This window comes from Poromitra crassiceps (genome assembly GCF_964638095.1).
Source record: "Poromitra crassiceps genome assembly, chromosome: 17".
Classification (NCBI taxonomy): domain Eukaryota; kingdom Metazoa; phylum Chordata; class Actinopteri; order Beryciformes; family Melamphaidae; genus Poromitra; species Poromitra crassiceps.
In genome coordinates, this window is record NC_139635.1 from 2,825,326 (window position 1) to 2,846,835 (window position 21,510).

General features: G+C 45.2%; 1 protein-coding gene across 1 annotated transcript in view; it reads left to right on the top strand.

The window, feature by feature from the left end:
- exoc3 (exocyst complex component 3) overlaps positions 1 to 21,510 on the top strand; it is a 90,929-nt gene that overhangs the window by 44,203 nt on the left and 25,216 nt on the right. The window contains exons 8-11 of the mRNA XM_083653897.1: positions 6,416 to 6,533; positions 8,606 to 8,731; positions 12,815 to 12,915; positions 18,338 to 18,448. Of these exons, the coding sequence (XP_083510023.1) occupies positions 6,416 to 6,533; positions 8,606 to 8,731; positions 12,815 to 12,915; positions 18,338 to 18,448 (456 nt within the window). The remainder of the gene's footprint in view (positions 1 to 6,415; positions 6,534 to 8,605; positions 8,732 to 12,814; positions 12,916 to 18,337; positions 18,449 to 21,510) is intronic.

Below are 21,510 nucleotides of genomic sequence, written 5' to 3' on the forward strand. Positions count from 1 at the left end.
GGTCGGGCACCTCGCGATAGCGCTTCCCAGCTTAGCCTACCTGGCTGCCTTGGCGCTTCACGATTGTACTTTTCCTGCCTTCGACCTTTTTAGCGACTTACAGCTATTTGCGGCTGGCGCTCCCAACTCGGTCGGGCACCTCGCGATAGCGCTTCCCAGCTTAGCCTACCTGGCCGCCTTGGCGCTTCGCGATTGTACTTTTCCGGCCTTCGACCTTTTAGCGGCTAACGGCTATTTGCGGCCGGCGCTCCCAACTCGGTCGGGCCTTCGATCTTGGTACATTAGAATTTAGCTTGGCGCTTCCCGGCTTGGCCTACTTGGCTGCCTTGGCGCGACTACCCTGACTTTCTGCTCTCTCTTTCTCTTTCCCCCCCAAAAAATGAGCCGGGGAGTTTACTGCGCCTTGCTGGCGCCGTGCTTTCGGGGAGCCACCACCAACGAGACATTTTCTTCATCGGCACGGAAGTCCGGGACATTGTTTGTTGCCATGCTCACCGATTTAAGGGAGGAGGGTTCTTTGGGCCGCCAGTATGGCCGCCTGCTCCGGGCGGATGTAGCTGGAGAATGCCGATGACGACCAGCGGCCCATTTGCTGGAGGGAGGCGGAGGACACTCCTTGCTCGGCGGCCGAGGTGGCCGCTCCGATCCTGAAGGAGTGGCTGGAGTAGTTCTTTGTCGGGAGGTTGCATTGCTGGAGCGTTTGCCTGAGGTGCAGGGTGAACCAGGATCTTGTCATGTGGTGACAAGGTGCGATGAGGAACAGGGGGGCCGAGGGGCCGGTCCGAGGCCTGAGCCTGACGTAGTGAGCCATGGACGAGAAGGGGCAGAAGGGGGAATTGTTTCCGGGCGATGACGATGTGCCGATGAGGGCCAGCAGCCCGTTTGCTGGAGGGAGGCGGAGGGCACTCCTTGCTCGGCGGCCGAGGTGGTCGCTCCGATCCTGAAGGAGTGGCTGGAGTAGTCCTTCGTCGGGGGTTGCATTGCTGGAGCGTCTGCTTGAGGTGCAGGGTGAACCGGGATCTTGTCGTGTGGTGACAGGGTGCGATGAGGAGCAGGGGAGCCGAGGGGCCGGTCCGAGGCCTGAGCTTGACGTAGTGAGCCATGAACGAGAAAGGGCAGAAGGGGGCTAGTGCCTTCCTGTATGCTATTGTGTGCTGGGGCAGCGGGGCTCTCTGGCTGCGGTGTCAGAGAAGAGAACGTTGTCCAGGCTACGCTCCATCGTGAACAATGACTCGCGCCCACTCCACGGCGTGCTAGTCGAACGCAGGAGTACGTTCAGTGAGAGACTGATTCCACCTAGATGCAGTACGGAGAGGCACAGGAAATCATTCCTGCCTGTGGCCATTAGTCTATTTAATGCCTTTCTTAAAGAGCACCTCGGAGACGCTCAGTCTCCCTGAGACTGAGCCAGCCGATAGGTTAACTGTGCCTGGCTGAGCCACGTGTGGCGTATAGGGCAAGCCGACTTAATATAGTCCCGGGTGCAATAATGATAATTGACACGGAATGTATACTTACCTGACGTGTTTTGTATTTTGCTACTTAGACATTCCACTTATTTTTTGCTTCTAGCGCATTTACTAGTTATTCTATGCTATGTTGTGTTGAAATTCGTTAAGAACAGGAGGTGGTGTATTAAGACCGGGTAGCTTAACACGGAAAGACGTCAGCATTCCCTGGGCCGTCTGGCTTTGGTCCGAAGTTATGCAGTAACACTCATTCTAGCTGATGCTCAGACAAGCTCCGTGGGCCAGGGGTGTTAGAATGGCCCCTTGCGTGGTTATTGTTATTATTGTTGTAATTATTATTATTATAATTATTATTATTATTGTGACTCCCGCTGGCCATTTGCCAGAAGCGATTTCCGCTTGGGCGTCGGAGATAGGCAGGCTGAGATGCCCGCTGGGTAGAATAGTCAGATCACAGGCCAAGCGCACGAGGTAATCAATGACTCCACGCATGTCCTTCATGTCTGTTTTGACTTAATGCCATCAGGAAAGCGCTTTAGACAGCCTGCCTGTGAAACAAGCAGAAGGAAGTTTGGTTTGGTTCCAGAGGCCATTCGACTGGTGAACAGCCACAGTACGAGAAGTGGTCAGTTTATCTAGACTAGGTCTGTACCTTGACCTTTTGATTTGAACCCTTGAACAAGTCTAATATGCACTTGGATTGTATTGACTGAAATTAATTTGTATTGATGTGACACCTATATTCCTTTGTGGTGTTGGATACACTGTAATCAGGGATCTTGCTTTATCAGTGTCATTTATTGTATTGTCTTGTTTTTTGTATTGTTTTTGGATGTGTACAGAGTACAGCTTGTTTGCAGTATTCATGCCTTAAATTGCCCTTTGCGGGACTAATAAAGTTTTTTTTTTTTTTTATTGAATTGATTTTACTGGACTGGTAGATTGCCCGTTTAAATGCTGAAGTACTGATACTTTCCTCATGGGTCCTTTCGCGTCCACGGGTGACTGGTCCTCCGGGGTATGCTCGGTGTGCTGTGGTCGTCAACCTCGTCCTTGGTAGAGCAGGTAGCTCTTGAGAGAGGCGGGCAGGGGCAGTCCGTGGATTCCGCTCAGGCGGTCCCTTCCTAGAGCCGCCCGCACGGAGCGCCTGCACAGGTCCATCAGAGGGAGGGGATCCGGATCGAGTCCGTTTATGTACCGGATTCGTATTTCGCAGTGTCCCCACACGGCGAGTCTGGTATTATGAAGGTGTCGTCGGGCTCCAGGAAGGGGGGTGATAGTGGAGTTGTTTTTTTAAGATTGTTGTTCAAATAAACCCCCTCAGATCGGCTAAAGTTAAGAAATTATCATTGTCATCATCACAGAAGCTTCCTAATTTAATTTATCAGTCACCATCAGTCACATGGGGTCACTGGGGACCCAGAGGTGGAAAATAAACGAACTCAGCTGCGTGTAACAGCAAAGATAATTGAGAATGAGAAGGCAAGAGTATATAGTGCCTTTTTGAAAACGGCGCTGCGGCCATTTTGGCCTGAAATACGGCTCCTTGCTGGGGCAGAAGCTTAGTCTCCAAAATGGCGGATTGTCTGTGTGCTGTCGCATCTTTACGATAAAAGGTCTCTGGTTACCGTGAACCTCCGTTTCACAAACACCACAACGAGGAGAGAGACAGCTACTTTTCACACTCTGTTTTGGATTAAGAGGATGTCCTGAAGTGTGACGGTGGATTAAAGACTTGATGAAAAACGTCATGTGATCTGGTGGATTATAGTCTTCGTGACAGAAAGAACAGGACACCCGATGGGTTAATGTTACATGGATGCGAGTTTTACTGCCGAGTGCGACTTTCTGCTTGACTGCATGTAACGTTAAACTTTTATCGTCCATGAATTCCTGGGAGTGCTTATTCTTTTCGTGAATGGATTATTTTACGTCGCTGGATTTGGAAGGGAAAGCAAATTGCACTACATTTCAGCTGTTGCTGCCAGAATGAACCGTTCGCCCCATGGACCTTTCGGTCTGCCCAGAGTGCCCGAGATGCCACGGCGCTCCGGCTTCAGCGCTTCTCCAAGCCGGTTCCCGTCAATCACCGTGAATCTGCCCGGCGGCCTGGAGGTCAGTGCGACCAGGAAGTACGTGGCGTCTCGCGGCGGCCCCGCGGCCTGCATTTCCCCAGCGGCTCCCGGCTCTCGGGGCGGCTGCCTCTACTGGTCTTCGCCCGCGGCCTCTCGCACGTCCGCGCCGATCGGCCTCTCCCTCCGGCACGCTCGCACGCGTTCTTGGGCGTCCGCGGCGCGGCGCTTCGTCTTCTGCTCTCCTACCGGGGCCGTCGCAGTGGCGCGCGGGGGGCTATGTTGGCAGCCTGTGGTCCGGTCGCTTCGCCAACGTCTTCGTCAGACACCTCGGAAGGCAAGTACGCTCCGTGGCCGCTCCGGGACAGGGGACCGATGACTGGACTCGACATGCCAGGAATGGGAATATCCACGGGTAGAGAAGGCTTGTGGGTGCTGATTCGGTCTGCGGATCTGGTGCAAAACAACGCTTCGGAGGCCGGCTTCAAGGGAGATGGACTGCCGTGGGCTGCTGCTGCTATGATCGGCCAGAGAGAGAGAGGTGACGTAGAACCCTTGCTATATATATGAGGATTAACTGACGTCATGTTTGACGTCATAGCAGACGTCATACTAGGATTTTTGACCACGTTGAGATCGGATTACGCGTGAGTGGCCTTCTGCTTGAACTATGGTCTGGAGACCTCACTTGATTGATGTCCCACCGTCAAAAAAAAAAAATGTTTATGTAAGACGAGATAGCTCGTCTATGGCACTTAACCGTTGGATTATGTAAGACGAGATATCTCGGCTATGGCACTCAACGTGTTAACCACGATTTAAAACGTCACGGTTATATAACCGCAGAGGCTCCGCTACACCGAGTGTTTTGTTTCACAACAGTTCGTCAGTTTAAAACTCCCGTGAAGAACCTGTCTCTCTCGCTTCGTTTCCCGCACGGACTATTTAGCGGAGGCACCAAACACAGGCAGCTGCCATGTCTCCCAGTAGTAGTCAGTCGGTAGCCTAGCCATGGACGCCAGCACCAAAATAAATGTTGCAATACATGTCCCGCAAGGTTTCTGAGATTAGGGGAAAGTCTGAGCTGGTGTTACGTTAAACCAAACATGGGGAGGAGGCAGCGGATTTGTTTACCGTTAACATACAGTCAATGACGTTAACGTTAGCTGTTGTGGCTAATGTTAGCTAGCTGGCCATGGCCTAGCGTACATAGTTCAACAGGCAGCGGTCCTCGAGCTCGTTGTGACCAAACATCCCCGCATTTAAAGCACTTCATGCTCCCAGAGCTGGCGTAAACCATAGAGAACCTCATGCTTTACACAAAAAGAAACATCAAGGGTTTGTGTCAACTCCAAAAGCAACCCGCTAACGTTACATGTAGGCCTAATAACGTGAAGCTAACGTAGCTAGCTGCTTGGCAGTCATGATCTGACTGAGACAACGAAAACAAATGCGCACATTTACATACCAAACACCAGTCAACACCACAGAGTGTCCTTTCTTTAATCTAGAGGGAGCATTTTCCAGTAAAAAGTGAAACGACACATGATGGCTTATAGTGAGGCTTTCCATGCCTGCCCCATCATCACTTCAATAGAACTGACCCCAATGCAAAATTCAGACGGCCCATTTAGTTGCCAGTAAGATGCCAATAAGTTACTATGCCTTTTGTGTTTTTTCTGCAGACTAAGCAGCTATAGACTTTCGCTTCTATAAAATAATAATAAAATATTTTTTGTATTGACTATTGAGTGATACACTTTACTAAAACAATCATATATCAGAAATGTTGTTTGTTTTATGTTCACAATAGTGATGTCAGTTAGATTTGATTAGGTCAGAGCCACATCTGAGTACATCTGCCCTTTCTTCTTTTTTTAATCCGAAGGCAGCAACTGTTAAGATTGTGGGGGAAATACAATAAAACCTCTATTTAAAGAATGCTCATGTGATTTTTATACGTCCATAACAATAATCGTGAAACCGTGATAATCGTGGTTTTTTCTCAGACTATAATCGTACATCAAAATTTATAATCGATGCATCCCTATATGCAGCGCATTCGGAATATGTGTCTCAATCAGGGCTTTTACCGCAGTTTGCGACGCATGTTGCATGTTTGTGGTCAACTGATGTGTGCTAGAAAGCGCTAGAAGAGGCGATATAATTATTATAATCTGTCATCTCTGGCATGCGAACAGAAAAGCTCACATTTCTGATCGGGAGGAGATGAGAAACATCGTTTGGTTGCCCACGGAAGTCCAAAGTGCTTGCGAGCCTGCGAGGTAATAACGTAGGCTACTAGCCTACTTTTTATGAAAGACTTGGATGTGTATATAATCGCAACGCCAAACTTTCCAGCAGCAAGCTCCTGAAATGGACAAAGTGATGCTGGTAAGAATAGCACTGCTCTGTTTATTCTCAACAGAAAAACTCTACCTAACTGCATCTCTCTCTCTCCACCCCTCCCTCACATGTCGGCGAGGGCGAGCTACGGCTGCATGTAAACGGGAACATTTTCCGAATATGGGCAAACACCGGAATATTGTGTGCATGTAAACGTAGTCAGTGCTACCCGGGTACATTTTTGCCAATCTGGCATTTATATAGTGTACTCTGAAGCACTTATATAGTGTTCTCTGAAGAGAACCTTACACTGTAATAAGCCATGCCTGGCACACATGGAAGCTGAGTGGACCAGGTCCAGCATTTGGTCCCACTGGTCATCCAGTATTCGGAATCGCATGTGATCTAATCTGCTGTGGCTAATCCTGTGTGTGTGTGTGTGTGTGTGTGTGTGTGTGTGTGTGTGTGTGTGTGTGTGTGTGTGTGTGTGTGTGTGTGTGTGTGTGTGTGTGTGTGTGTGTGTTTCAGCGAGGAGATGATGGGTCATCCAGAGCTTCGTTCAGAGTGTGACATCAACCATCTGGAGCCTCTGCTGCCTCAGGAGGTGGTGGACGAGCTACTCAGTAAATACGTTCAGACCTTCACAGTAAGTATCACACAAACCAATACTAATACAGTCATACTACTAATTCGGGATGCCGACGACTAGTCGGTTAAACGTTTAAACGCCCACTCCCTCACTAGTCGGCACGAGAAATACTAGACGGTTAAACGCATAATTAAATTATCATAATAATCAACAATGCGGGCGTGAGCGTTGTGTCCTTACCAGCCACCAGCCAGAGCTCTGCCACCAGCCACTACTGTAGGCACCCTCCTCGAATGCCCGGATATAAAGAAACCTGCGCTAGTTCCTTTCAGGCATCAACAATAGACAACAGATAAATCGAGAGCCTACCGAGCGGAAGGGAGATGGCATCTCATAAAGCCAGCGCAGTTTGGCAGTATTTTAATCGAGTAAATGAAAATATGGTTGTATGTAGGGCGGCTGAGTCAGATAAAACTGGCATATAACGTTAACCACTCGACCGACATTCAGCACAGGCATGTGGACCCAAGGTCATGTGGACGCTATGGCATTGCTAACGTAGCCAGACATACTACAAAAATACGCAATAATACTGTGTATTAAAGTGTGTGAGTGAGTGAGCAGAATTGTATCCGCCCACAGCTATGCCGTTTTACATGCGAAAAGAGAGCTGCAAGCAGGGCCCGAAATTTACTTTTTGACCCACCGGCCAGGCATATTTCTTATCAGCCCAAAAAAAAACGCATTTTTGTGTCACATATATCCATGTTTTCAGTACATTTCAAGTAGATAAGGTATTACGGCTCAGAACTTTTATACGTTGAAGAATACACACTTAAATAAGAGGCCAGATTAAAATTTGAAGCAAATTATTTTAATATATTGATTGATGCTTGATTAATCAATACATGTCAATGTCAAGTCAATATTATCAATACATGTCAAGTCAATCTTGAGCTTAAATTGTTGTAAAAAAAACAACGCAGCTAAAAGTAATAACTGCGACAGTCTCAGTGCAGACACGACAGCGCACAACTTGGGCTACGGACCTTTCTCTCCCATTCACACCTGGCACCTGCGTTAGCTCTCCTGCACTCGTTCTCGGCTCCCCTTCGGCTTTATTGGTGGTAAGCATTTTGATTCATCTCCTCATCATACGAGCTTGGCAACAATTGATTCATTCGCCCGATGTAGGCTGTCAGTTTATCCGAGGTTAAAAGATGCTTTTTACCTCCGCTAAATTGACGACTGCATTCCATTCCAGACTGAGTCATGTTTGGTAGCCTATACGGGAGAGCCATGTGAAACAGTCTCACAAAGCACTTGTGTTAGCCAGCCAAAACACACATGATAACTATTATCTCCTCATATATACTGTATCATACGAGTGTCGGCAACAAGTGCGAGCGATTGATTCATTGATTGATTCGCCCGACGTTAGGCTGTCAATTTACCTCCGCTAAATTGACGACTGCATTTCATTCCAGAGTCACGTTTGGTAGCCTATATGGGAGAGCTAGAATGGAACAGCCTCAGGAACCACTCATGTTATACTACCGCACTGAACTAACGTTAGTTTCAGACTGCTTCCTTGTATATTGTGCGCTGGGGTCAGCGCTCCCCAGCGCCCTCCCAGCGTTTAACAGTCGGAAAAAGATGCTAGGTGGACACATGACGACTATTTTGGGAGACGCCAAACCTAACTCGCCAAAGCTAAAATATGCCCGCCATTGGCGGGTGGCGGGCTCTAATTTTGGGCCCTGGCTGCAAGGATTGCTTGTTGCTTCTCCCACAAGGTATTTGATCCTGGCATGTGTTGTATCTGCCTCACTATAATGACACTGTTGAGATGTTTTAGCTGTGTTTGCATGCGACCATTGACCACAACTGCGCCTAGAAATGGCTCACATGTTTTGCATCAGTCGGTTTTGGCAATCGGCAAATATAAAGCAGCATCGGAATTGTCCGATCTCATATTTTGGCTGAAAATTGTCCGAATCCAATCGCTGGCCGATCGATCGGAAAATCCCTAGACAATAACGAGGTTACTCTGGCATGAAAGTGCTACATACCTTTCTGGATCATGAACCAAAGTTAGTCTGTTTTGCTGTTGCTGTCCTCCTCTGCAGTCTAACATAACGGGTTGGCTGCGTAAGGCCTTGGAAACAGACAAGAAGGACTGGCAGAAAGACACCGAGCCTGAGGCTGACCAGGACGGCTACTACCAGACCACCCTGCCTGCTATAGTCTTCCAGGTAACACACATGCTACACTGTCTGCTATAGTGTTCAGGTAACACACATGCTACACTGTCTGCTATAGTCTTCAGGTAACACACATGCTACACTGTCTGCTATAGTGTTCAGGTAACACACATGCTACACTGTCTGCTATAGTGTTCAGGTAACACACATGCTACACTGTCTGCTATAGTGTTCAGGTAACACACATGCTACACTGCCTGCTATAGTGTTCAGGTAACACACATGCTACACTGTCCAGGGCTGTCACTTTTTCCCAAAATAAAATTCGAACGAACTTTAATTGCCCGAAATTCGTTCGAATATATTCGAAGTTTTTTGGTTAATTAAAAAAAATATATATATATATATATATTTTTTTTTTTTTTTTCAGTCCAGCAGCCTGTTGCACCAGCTGAACATAAGTTCTGTCTTAAGTTAGGGTGTAAAGTCCACACTAACTGCTACGTTCAAACTAGTTAGTTTAACACTAAAGTTGTGTCTTTGTTTGGTTGCACCACGGAGACGTAAGGTACATCTTAACTAGTAGACCCTAAAGTCCATACTAACCAAAATAGTGTCGCAGACAATGACGTGTACAGTAGCCTATCTGTGACCAATCAGTGAAAAGCACGGTGGAAACTTTGTTTATTTACGGTTGTTTAAGTAAGTGGAGTGAAAACAGGACATGTTGCCCACCGCAAATTAGTGCTTTCATATTTCATCAACACTAATCAAATGAGAACGTTATTGAGTAACGTTCGTTTAGGTTCATATTACTGTTAACGTTTATCTGTGAGCTCTTCATCAGTATTGTAGGCTATACCACCATCCTGCCTCACTAAATTGTTGCGGTTATTTTAATTTGTATGCAGTGCTGCAGCTTGTGGGAAACAAAAGCGTGAGTCATAAATATCAAAGGGTGTAATTTATCACGGAGAGCGCGTTGCGGACGCAAAACAACGATGCGCCACGGTGCCAAGTTGCAATCCGTGCCAACTGCTATTTTACGGAGGACTTTACACCTACTAAGACGTAGGTGTAAATTTTAAGTTCTAACTTATGCCTACGTTGTAACTATTTCACTTGGTGCAACCCAAATATTTTTAGTAGTGCGTAAACTCGGACTTAGTGAGACTTTACGTTCAAACTAGCTTACGTTTCAACTTACGCACAGCTGGTGCAACCCACTGCAGGCCACCGGGCATCAGCCCGACGTGTTACCTTGGACGCTCACAGTCACAACACTGCCTCACAAACTTGGCTGCATCCAACTCGAGACAACTTTTCAGACCCTGGAGACAATCTTTCTCAGAAGAGACTAACGCGACAAATCTGGAGACTTTTTCTGACATGGGATTAACATTACCAGCAAGCAGCAGTTGGGTAAATTTTGGTTCATAAAAAATAAAAAATAAAAATCGAACAGTCAATTTACATATCGAACACGAACCCCTCCCCCACATTCGAAGTTGCATTCGAATTTCGAATGAAAAGTGACAGCCCTAACACTGTCTGCTATAGTGTTCAGGTAACACACATGCTACACTGTCTGCTATAGTGTTCAGGTAACACACACGCTACACTGTCTGCTATAGTGTTCAGGTAACACACATGCTACACTGTCTGCTATAGTGTTCAGGTAACACACACGCTACACTGTCTGCTATAGTGTTCAGCTAACACACATGCTACACTGTCTGCTATCGTGTTCAGGTAACACACGCTACACTGTCTGCTATAGTGTTCAGGTAACACACATGCTACACTGTCTGCTATAGTGTTCAGGTAACACACATGCTACACTGCCTGCTATAGTGTTCAGGTAACACACATGCTACACTGTCTGCTATAGTGTTCAGGTAACACACATGCTACACTGCCTGCTATAGTGTTCAGGTAACATGCTACACTGTCTGCTATAGTGTTCAGGTAACACACACGCTACACTGTCTGCTATAGTGTTCAGGTAACACACACGCTACACTGTCTGCTATAGTGTTCAGGTAACACACACGCTACACTGTCTGCTATAGTGTTCAGGTAACACATGCTACACTGTCTGCTATAGTGTTCAGGTAACACATGCTACACTGTCTGCTATAGTGTTCAGGTAACACACATGCTACACTGCCTGCTATAGTGTTCAGGTAACACACACGCTACACTGTCTGCTATAGTGTTCAGGTAACGCACATGCTACACTGTCTGCTATAGTGTTCAGGTAACACAAACGCTACACTGTCTGCTATAGTGTTCAGGTAACACACACGCTACACTGTCTGCTATAGTGTTCAGGTAACACACATGCTACACTGTCTGCTATAGTGTTCAGGTAACGCACACGCTACACTGTCTGCTATAGTGTTCAGGTAACACTCACGCTACACTGTCTGCTATAGTGTTCAGGTAACACACACGCTACACTGTCTGCTATAGTGTTCAGGTAACGCACATGCTACACTGTCTGCTATAGTGTTCAGGTAACACACACACTACACTGTCTGCTATAGTGTTCAGGTAACACATGCTACACTGCCTGCTACAGCAGCGGTGCCCAAATTATTTCCCATGAAGGGCCAAAACTCAATCTGGGTGGAGGGCCGAGGGCCAAAAATAAACGTTGTGGAATTACATTAAAATGTATTGTGTTTTATAGAAAATTAACATTCTAAATCTAAAATAACATTTCAATATAATAATAATATATATATATATATATATATATATATATATATATATATATATATATATATATATATATATTTAAAAAAACATCTGCATTTGTGGGGAGCTTAAACATTTAATCAGTAAACACCCAGCTAAAAACAGTTGTATTTTCCACCTTTGTAATCAAGAGAGAAATTTGACTTAATTCACAACTTGAAAAATCCTCAAGGTACTTTGAAAATCAGTTTCGTAGTGGCGACGTATATTGTACTCTTTCAAAACAGCCACTCTCTGTCTGCAAATGAGACAAACCGCTGTTGAATTTACTTCGGTAAAAAAATACTCGTCTTGCCACTCCGTCCTAAACTTTCTTTTGTCAGTGTGCCACTGCCGTGATGATGATCTGTCCATCTTGCTGAGCTGGTGTAAAGCCAGTGACTGGGGAGGGATCAAATATCAGAGCTCACCCCCCAACCAGGTGATTCAGCCAACCAATCAGGAGCAATCAATCCTCAGATAGCAATGCCTCACACCCGTGTGATAGAGTCGGGGAGAGAGAATACCAGCTGTACAAAATTAACGTTAATCGTAGATAGAAGAGTCCCGACATCTCCATTCAGGCGCGGACTGCATAATCGTGGCACGTCGGGCAACTGCCCAGTGGCCTGGCCTGCAAAAAAAAAAAAAAAAATTCACCCCCAAATCCGTGGCGGGCCAAAAAAAAAAGGAGCGTGGGCCCAACTTGGCCCGCGGGCCCCAAATTGGGCACCACTGTGCTATAGTGTTCAGGTAACACACATGCTACACTGCCTGCTATAGAGCTCAACAGTCATGTGACTTTTCTTGCTCCAGAAGTGCATTCTCCATTCATTTTCTCCATAGACATTTCGAAAAATCCTTATATAACAAGTTATTTTTTTATCAAATGTTTTTATTTATACATCATTTAAAATACAATACACACGTGCAAAGACAAGGACAAAATACAGTACAAAACAATACAATAGAATACAACAACACCCACCAAACCCCACCCCAGGACCTACTACAGCAGGGCTCCCCAATTACTTTTCACCAAGGGCCACATTTTGCTGAGGGCCGAGGGCTGGGGGCCGAACGAAGAATTTTGGGCATTTGAAGGCAGGTTTAGAGGAATAACTCATTTTAAATTAACAGTTGTGATGTCATTATTCAGTCTTAACCACCAATATTTGATCCTTTTCTCACTCACTCACACTGCCTGCTATAGTCTTCAGGTAACACACATGGTACACTGTCTGCTATAATCTTCACTCTTCAGGTAACACACATCTCACACTGCCTGCTGTAGTCTTCAGGTAGCACACATGGTACAGCTCCTCAAACATGCTGGTTATTGATCTCAAGATCATGGTTTCCTGATCTCTTTCTCTCCCTTCCTTCCGTCAGATGTTTGAGCAGAATCTGCAGGTAGCCGCCCAGATAGATGAGAGTTTCAAAGAGCAGGTTCTTAAGCTCTGCCTCAAACAGATGAACACCTTCCTCATCAGGTAAATTCAGACTTGTTGGCATTCCTTTCTGAATTAGTGTCTCTGACTGCTTGCAATCTCTGTTTCTGCTTCTTTAAGACATGCGATTGTCCTGCTAATAGTGCAATAAAGAAAACAATTAATAGTTAGAAGTTAGTTAGACATATTCCAATATTCATACAAATCTATTTTAATTCATGTAGTCGGTGTCCTGTCTCTAAATGTTCAATTTCTTTCCAGTTCTTTTTAAATGTATTTTCTTTGACTCTAAAAGGCTATGTCAACTTTTCTGTAAGAAAAATGAAAGAAATGAAAGACAATTTCCAGCCACTGTTCCCATTTTGGACAGAGTCTATAATGTGTATCTCACTGTAGCGAGCAGGTTAAACCGTTGGATTTGCAGGGTACTATTAGTAGCCTCTGTATCTCAACTCTAGACGAGGTTTGCCATGTCGATGAATAAAATTATGCAAATGCAGAGCTGTTCAGCAGGGCTGATGGTCTCCCTGTAGCCTACAATATAGAACGTTAACTATCGGTGACATTCCTGATACCAGCCACTTCCATGATCTTTAGACATATGTTGCAAACACATCCCAGCGTATTGGCCGCTCCTGCACATCACAGCACAGGCTAAATGATGCAACATAAATATACATTATATAAAGTCATGGCATAAATGTGTTTTTATTGAAAAAGTGGCATCAAGTACCGGTAAGCTAGTCTTGTTGGAGTGGACGTCACAGTGCAACCGTGTGGTCGTCAAACCTCTCACTTCACTATATACGTTGTATTTGCGAGGGCTATATATAGAGCATCCCGAGTATGTGTGTTACACTCAGGGTTTACATTTCATTTAATTTCATTTTGTCCAATATTCAAATATTCCAGAATTGCATGTTGTATTAAAAATAAATAGTATTTATATCTAACACGTTTAGCCTGATTTTGTTTGTTTTATTGTAAAAACTTAGCCGCCGCTAAGCTTTCTGGGAAATATCCGATGAAGGGAGGGGAGGGGTTTGATGGGAAGAGGCAGCTGTAGAAAGGTTCAGTAGCTGTTGCTGGCGGAGAGAGGTGGGGCTATGGCGTCATCGGTTCAGGAAAGATGCGTATGGGTTGTAAAAACGGAAATGCAAGGGTGGCGTCTTCAGATTTGTTCACTCTGGGACCCTGTTTAAAAAATTAGCGTATACTCCCAGAACGTATATACTCCCAGAACGCTGGTTCCATCTGGACGAAACGTCCATACGAGAAAAAACAGCCATCTTTACGTTTTGGTCCATAACTTTAGAACCGTTGCTTCTGCAATCAAAAATATTTTTTCACAGGTTTCCTTGGCTCGCCCCACGTTTACTCATTGCTCTGATCTAAAAAAATACTCCTATTGACGTGATGGTGGGGCTATAACAGCCCTCTTCACCTTTTGGTCCATAACTTTTGAACTGTAGCGTCTACAATCGAAATTTGCGTATAAACTCCCCAATCTAGGCTTCCTAGCAAGGTAACCAATTTTTCCAGCCGGTATCTAGCAGCAGTATGCCACCATGTTGGAAAGATGGCAACGTGAGCTCAGATGCATGTCATCATGTGATGTGTATGTAGAATTTAAACGAGAGCTTAAACTGGAAAGGTATCTGTTGTATGTAAATCAAAAATATAGACAGGCAATTTGTATCTTTAGGGTTAATAACACAGTTTGGAAGATATAAAGGACTGGATAGAAGCCTAAGGATCTGCAACCTTTGTAGTAGAGATGCACGGATAAGCTTTTATGCCATCCTAATCCACGTGTATGCATAAACCATCCGCCCGCCATCCAACTGAGCAAATTATTTCCTACTATTTATTGATCCGCATTGATCCGAGTCTCGCATTGGGGAGACAAACTGACTGTTTCTGCTGCCGTCTGTGTGAATCGTTGCGGTCCAGGTCAACTTCCACGCTGTTGGAGTCAGATTACATGTCCAGCACTTCACTTCCCCTCATGTAGCCTATTAGGCTAGATAGCCTACTGCAGTGATACTCAACTGGCGGCCCGCGGGCCACATGCGGCCCAAGGGCGCCCCCTGTGTGGCCCACGATGGAATTGCAAAAAAAAAATCAGTGCACCTGAATGCAACATGCAAGATACCCGCTGAATAAGTGTCCAAATGTTCATGTCATTCTGGCCAATAGTCCACTTCTGTTATAGCATTTCAATCTGGAATATGGAATATCTTTCAATAATCTATGATTTATCTAATTCGGATGCGCGGCGCGGGTCCTCTAGCCACTGGGAGGTCGGCTCCAATGGCTTCACATGATATACACGTTATCAATCACAATAAAACTTTACCTACCATTATTCACATGGAAGTGCCAAAGTTTTTAGCTCAGACACAGCCTTCTTCGGCTGTGTCATTTTGCTCTTCAGCGCCGCCACCGGAAGCATCGGTTCTGGAGCATGTACTGCACTGTTTACAATTGTGCATTAATTTTCTGTTCAAGATATATTTTGTAGACATTGTTACCTCCTGTCTACATTGCACTTCTATTGAATTGAAAATAAATCTAAAATTCAAGATCACAAAGTACATTTATTTGCATTCATTTGATTTCCAATCACAACACACTGGTAAGAATTATTAATATTGAATTAAAAATGCTTTGAAATGCAACATAATGGCATTTTAAACATGCGATACAAAGATAACTATAGTTAATCGCGATTAACTATTTCTCTCTTGCTCCTTCAGTGCCGAAATGCATTCTGGGCAGTGTTGAATTATCGTACCAGAGGGTCAAAATGATAGAAATACGATAATTATCGTACAAATATGACAATTACCGTATGTCTGGCAATGCTGATTCTGGGTGTTTTGGAAAGTTTTCTGCTTTACACATTGACTGTCTCTTATTATTATTACAGTAAGCACAGTAGCCCGAGTGACATCACAGGTGTTATCTGCCCAGATGGCGTTTTTTCATTTTTAGCATGTGCATTATAATGCCACCTTTTTATCCATATTTCTGCCCTGGGGGCATGTTTTAATTTTGTTTTTGTTTTTTTGGGGTTATTTTCATAGGAATCCTGAGTCCTAACTGTTAACTCATTGAGTGCCAGCCACTTTTGGAGAACGGACGCTCCCAGTGCCAGAGTTTCAGAGCGTTTTCAGTGATTTCTCGAGGCCCACAGAATATTGTGTGATATTACTATGTAAACACCGAACACGCACAAAGAACGAGGAGACTCTCTTCTATCATCTGCAAAAAGAAGATAGCTTGATTTAACCAAAAACAGCCGTTTTTTTCTAGAAGCTGAGATAATGAGCCTTTTGTGAAATTAAACATTTCAAGCACATCACTGACTCTGAAGCTAATATTTTCTAATGTAGTCACACCTCAACCTCAACCTCAAAAATAATTTCCTTCAATAAAACAGTGAAGGCCAGGGAATTTTGTTTGGCAGAATAATATTTTTTAGCTGCAACCAGCAGCGCTGGCCCCTGCGTGCGCTGCTGGTTGCAGCTTCTTGCTGGTCTTGATTTGCTGCTGGTGGGCATCGGATATTCTGGCTTGCGTTTGCCAATCCTGTCCTGCTGTCTGGGTCTGTCTGGGTGTTGTGTGCTGCTCTGTGTGCCCCCCCCCCCCCCCCCCCCCCCTCCGCCTCAACTGCAAACCCCTCGTAGTGGGAGTGTCTCTGGTGGCTTTCTGCTGCTGTGCACAGTGAAGGGTGCGGCCGGTGCGCTACATCCAGCTTTTTTACAGCGTTCCGCGTCTGTTTGTCACCGGCTCCCATGCTTCCAGTTGAGAATAATAACAACTCCACGGCTGATCATGCGGATGGGCTGTCGCAACGGACACGGAGGGGCTCAATTGTGGCAGCAGATTGGCTGCTGCAGGCACAGCTAACGTTATGCTTCATGCATATCGATGCATACGGATGCGATGCGATTTCCGTTTCCCCAACGACTTCTTCTTTGTTTTTTCCTCGCCTTTCTGTAATCTGGAGAGCACTGTCGCCACCTAAGGGTTCTGTAAAATAGGTTAGACACATTCAATAGCTCCCATATTGTAAGAGGCGATGTAAGAGGCTTAGATCGACATCCCCCCGTCAAAAAACGCAATTGACGACTTTAGTCGTCATTGGCACTGAACGTTACTAAATCAATTGACGACTAAAGTCGTCATTGGCACTCAATGAGTTAATTACAAAAAAAAAAAACTGTACCATGCGCAGCTACGAGCAAGATTTTTGATTGTTATTAAACAGTCTAAATTTAATGTTGATGCCTCACATCTTACCTCTAATAGTAGAGGAGACCAACGCCGAGTGTTGATGATTAGTCTGTCTGCGGGCCGGGGCAGATCAGGAAGTGAAATTAAATGGTTTGCAGCAACCACTTCGGCCATAACCACAAAATTACAAAATTACTTTCAAACAAACTGTTAGAATATAACGAGAGATGTTCGCGAGAGCAGAAAGTAGCGAGGGCAGCTGTTTTGGGTCTGTTGCTACGGCCGTAAACCGTTTCGCTCTGTCTGGCAACTGTTTACAGCTGCCGTAAACCGTTTCGATCTGCCTAGCAACAGACCCAAAACAAGGACGGCTTTCCCCGCTACATCAAAGGGCTTTCTACTCTCGCGAACATCTCTTGTTATATTCTAACAGTTTGGTCTCGTCTACTATTAGAGGTAAGATGTGAGGCATCGATATTAAATTTAGACTGTTTAATAACAATCGAAAATCTTGCTCGTAGCTGCTTTAAATGCTATATGCTGTGCTTTAGCCATGCCGTGTGCTATCATTTTGTTGTTATTGTATGTCTTGATTGTGACCAATACCATCATGGTCCCGAGTCATATGAGTCATATAAATAAATAAATGAGAATTATGAAATGGAATCACGGATGAGCAGTCTGCTCAGTGCTGCCTCCTAGCCGCAGTTCTCCAGTCAAGAATCCGCAGCCTTCCGTTGGAGCCTTTAAATTCTTCTTTAAGTTTCTGTAAGTCCACTTTATGCCCTGAAATCAGACATTTCCTTAGCGATACTGTGAAGCACTGATGCATGGTTTCTGACGACGTTTGAGGATTAAGCGGTGAATTCTTCCTTTCTTGTCTGTCATGTTTCTTTCGACATCTAGTATTTGCTCGCCGATTCATTCAAATAAGGATTACAATTTGTGTGACAATTAGTGAATTAAGGGGGTTGGTTTTCAAAATTAAGCAGCCATCTGCTCGCCTCACCACTGGAAGTCGACAGTCCTGCTCCTTTGAATGCATTTTTGACTCAAACCTCAAGGCTTACATTGGTAAATCAGGAAGTGACAAATTGAAATATCTTGACCATATACAGTTATGTCCAGGGGCATCAATGGTTTCAGTTTTCCAGATGTAATTATGCAGTGTGAATACATATTAACACAACTAAATGAAGCAATGTATTCTTGTTGTGTGTAGGTACAGAGAGGAGGCCGTGACCTACAAAGAGGAGCACCTGAGAGACCGACAGCTGCCTCAGTGCTACGTGCAGTACATGATCGCCATCATTAACAACTGCCAGACATTCAAGTAAGAAACACACTACAATCTTAATTAACGACTTACCTTATTAAATACATAAACTAGTGTTTCCCCTTTAGGGCTGAAGTGATCATGAAATGTTCTAAAAATTATTATCCTCTCACATGTAATTGCGATTACCAATTACCCAAGAAGAGTGAGTTTACACACACACAGACACACACACACACACACACACACACACAGTTACGGATCAGATATGATAAATGTTTATTTCTATTTGCTTTGGCTGTTTATCCTTTGGTCTGTGGTCTGCTCTTCTAAAGGGTATAGAGGGTGCCTTTTTGTCCATATGGGGCTGCCATAGGTGTCCACAAAATGGCTTCCGCCTCGGCCCTCGAGAGTTCAGTCTGGTACGCAGAAGATGGCGGCGGCCACTGCCGCAACGCAGGTTGCTGATAGCTTATGCTAGTTTATGTCTAGTTTTGCATTGTTTGTTATTTTTGTCCTGTCCCGTGTTTACGGGACCCTTTGATCACGTGAGGACTATCTTGGATCCCTCACGCATCCAATTGTCGGAGCTTGCCCAGTGTCGGGATGCTCCTGGAGGCCACATCAGCTAAAGCTAATGGGTGAGTTGGGCTGCATCTCGATCGATAAACAGCCTGATTTATTGGTTTCTGTTCTCATGTTATCAGATCATAATGCCAGACCAGTCAACCCCTAGACAATAGAATACCAGCCTGAATTGGATATTGAGCATATGACTCTGCGCAATCTGTAACTATATATATATATCAATCTGTAACTATATATATATATCAATCTGTAACTATATATATATCAATCTGTAACTATATATATATATATATATCAATCTGTAACTATATATATATATATATTTCAATCATGAGAGGCCAGTCGGTAAGATTTAACAAACTTTATTTAGCAATCGTGCATGGCAAATACTTTGGCGCATGACTCCATTAGCCAGTGGCGCTGCTCTTGAGGCAAGAGGAGGGCATCTGCTTAGGCTAGGACAGTGGTTCCCAACCTACGGTACGCGTACCGTAGGTGGTACTTGCGACCCCTGCTGGTGGTACTTGGAAGGCTCTGTGAAAATTCCAATTTTTTTTTTTTTTTTTTTTTTTTTTTTTTAGTTTTTGTGCAAAATCCATGGTGGTCATTAGTAGTAGTTTTCAAACATGTGAAAGTGAAATAATAATAATAATTATTAATATTATTGGCAGTGTTTCTCAAGGTAGGTGGTACTTGCGCCCCCCCTGCTGGTGGTACTTGATCCCTGGAATCCCAATGTTTAAATTATGAAGTGGATCAAAACGGGAGGGAATCGTAAAAGAGCTGTAGTAGAGGAGAGCAGCAACGATGAAGCACAAGGAGGTGAAGACAACAGTCAACCCAGCACAAGTGCAGCTGCTGCAGGTTGCACATAGGCTGCAGGTTGGAATAAATGTGCCTACTGCGCGAACTGTGCATAGCTGAATACAGGCCCGTAGCTACCATTGAGGACACTGAGGTCATGACATCGGTATTTTCCACACCGTATTTTTCGGAAATGCAACAATTTGCTTCCTCTCTGTGTGCTATAGAAGAGAGATAACTCACAACATTCAGATTTTGCATTGAGGCTAGATTGGGGCTAGACTTTGGGGACAGTTCTATTGAAGTGAATGGGTAAGTAACTCCCCTGTAAGTGATGTTTGTGTAGATGGGCCATTGTATTTAATTGAGCAGTATTCTGCCATGTGACCTGTATGCAGAATATAAATTATATCATATGGGGAGACATTTATTTTTTGTATCATTTTAAAGCAACAGCACAGTAAAGAGGATATTAATCTAACATGATGTATGTAGTTCTTTATAGATCTAGCCTCTTCATTTTGCTCTCAAAGTGCACCAGATTGAAGCATTTTACTTTAAAATGGACAAAATTTTCTATCCGGGGGTGCACAGCCCCCCCTGGTCCCCCCACGCCGCGCTAAAATGACCGTGGTATTTCTCAAACCCTGGCTACGGGCCTGGCTGAATAGACTGTATTTTAACGTCGGTCATATGGTGGTACTTGGAGAGCCAACTACTTTCTCAGGTGGTACTTGGTGTAAAAAGGTTGGGAACCACTGGGCTAGGAGATCCCCCCCCCGTGGGGGATCAGGAGTCACGACTCGTTGGTGGCGGACTGGGGAGGTGGGTGGGGCAAAACAAACGTCTTCGTCAGACGTCTCGGAAGGCAAGTACGCGCCGTGGCCGATCCGGAACAGGGTCTCGTTGGCTAAGCTGTCGTCGCTGTCCATGGACTGCTCTGGCTCGGAACTCGACATGCCAGGAATGGAGTGGGAAGCGTTGAGAGATCTGTGGGGAATATCTGCGGGGAATTTCCACGGGTAGAGAAGGCTTGAGGGTGCTGATTCGGTCTCCAGATATGGTGCAAAACAACGCTTCGGAGGACGGCTTCAGGGGAGATGGACTGCCGTGAAGCTAGCTGCTGTTATGATCGGCCAGAGAGAGAGAGGTGACGTAGAACCCTTGCTATATATATGAGAATTAACTGACGTCATATCTGACGTCATTACGGACGTCATACTAAGACTTTGACTGACCACGTCATACTAGAACTTGATTGACGTCAGGGGTGATCGGATTAGATTATGCACGAATGGCCTTCTGCTTGAACTATGGTCTAGAGACCTCACTTCAATCATGAGAGGCCAGTCGGTAAGATTTAACAAACTTTATTTAGCAATCGGCATGCATGGCAAATACTTTGGCGCATGACTCCATTAGCCAGTGGCGCTGCTCTTGAGGCAAGAGGAGGGCATCTGCTTAGGCTAGGAGATCCCCCAAAAGGAAGATCTGATTACCGGAGGTTAATTGAGATCTGCGGGCACCGGTAGTTGGTTGTACTTTTCTGGCCTTCGACCTTTTTTAACGACTTATGGCTACTTGCGGCTGGCGCTTCCCAACTCGGTCGGGCCTTCGATCTTGACCCCCCTACTTGCGTTGCGGCTGGCGCTTCCCAGCTCGGTCGGGCCTTGCGCGCCGCACGACTTGGCCTTCTGACTGACCCTGACTCTCTCTCTCGACTCTCT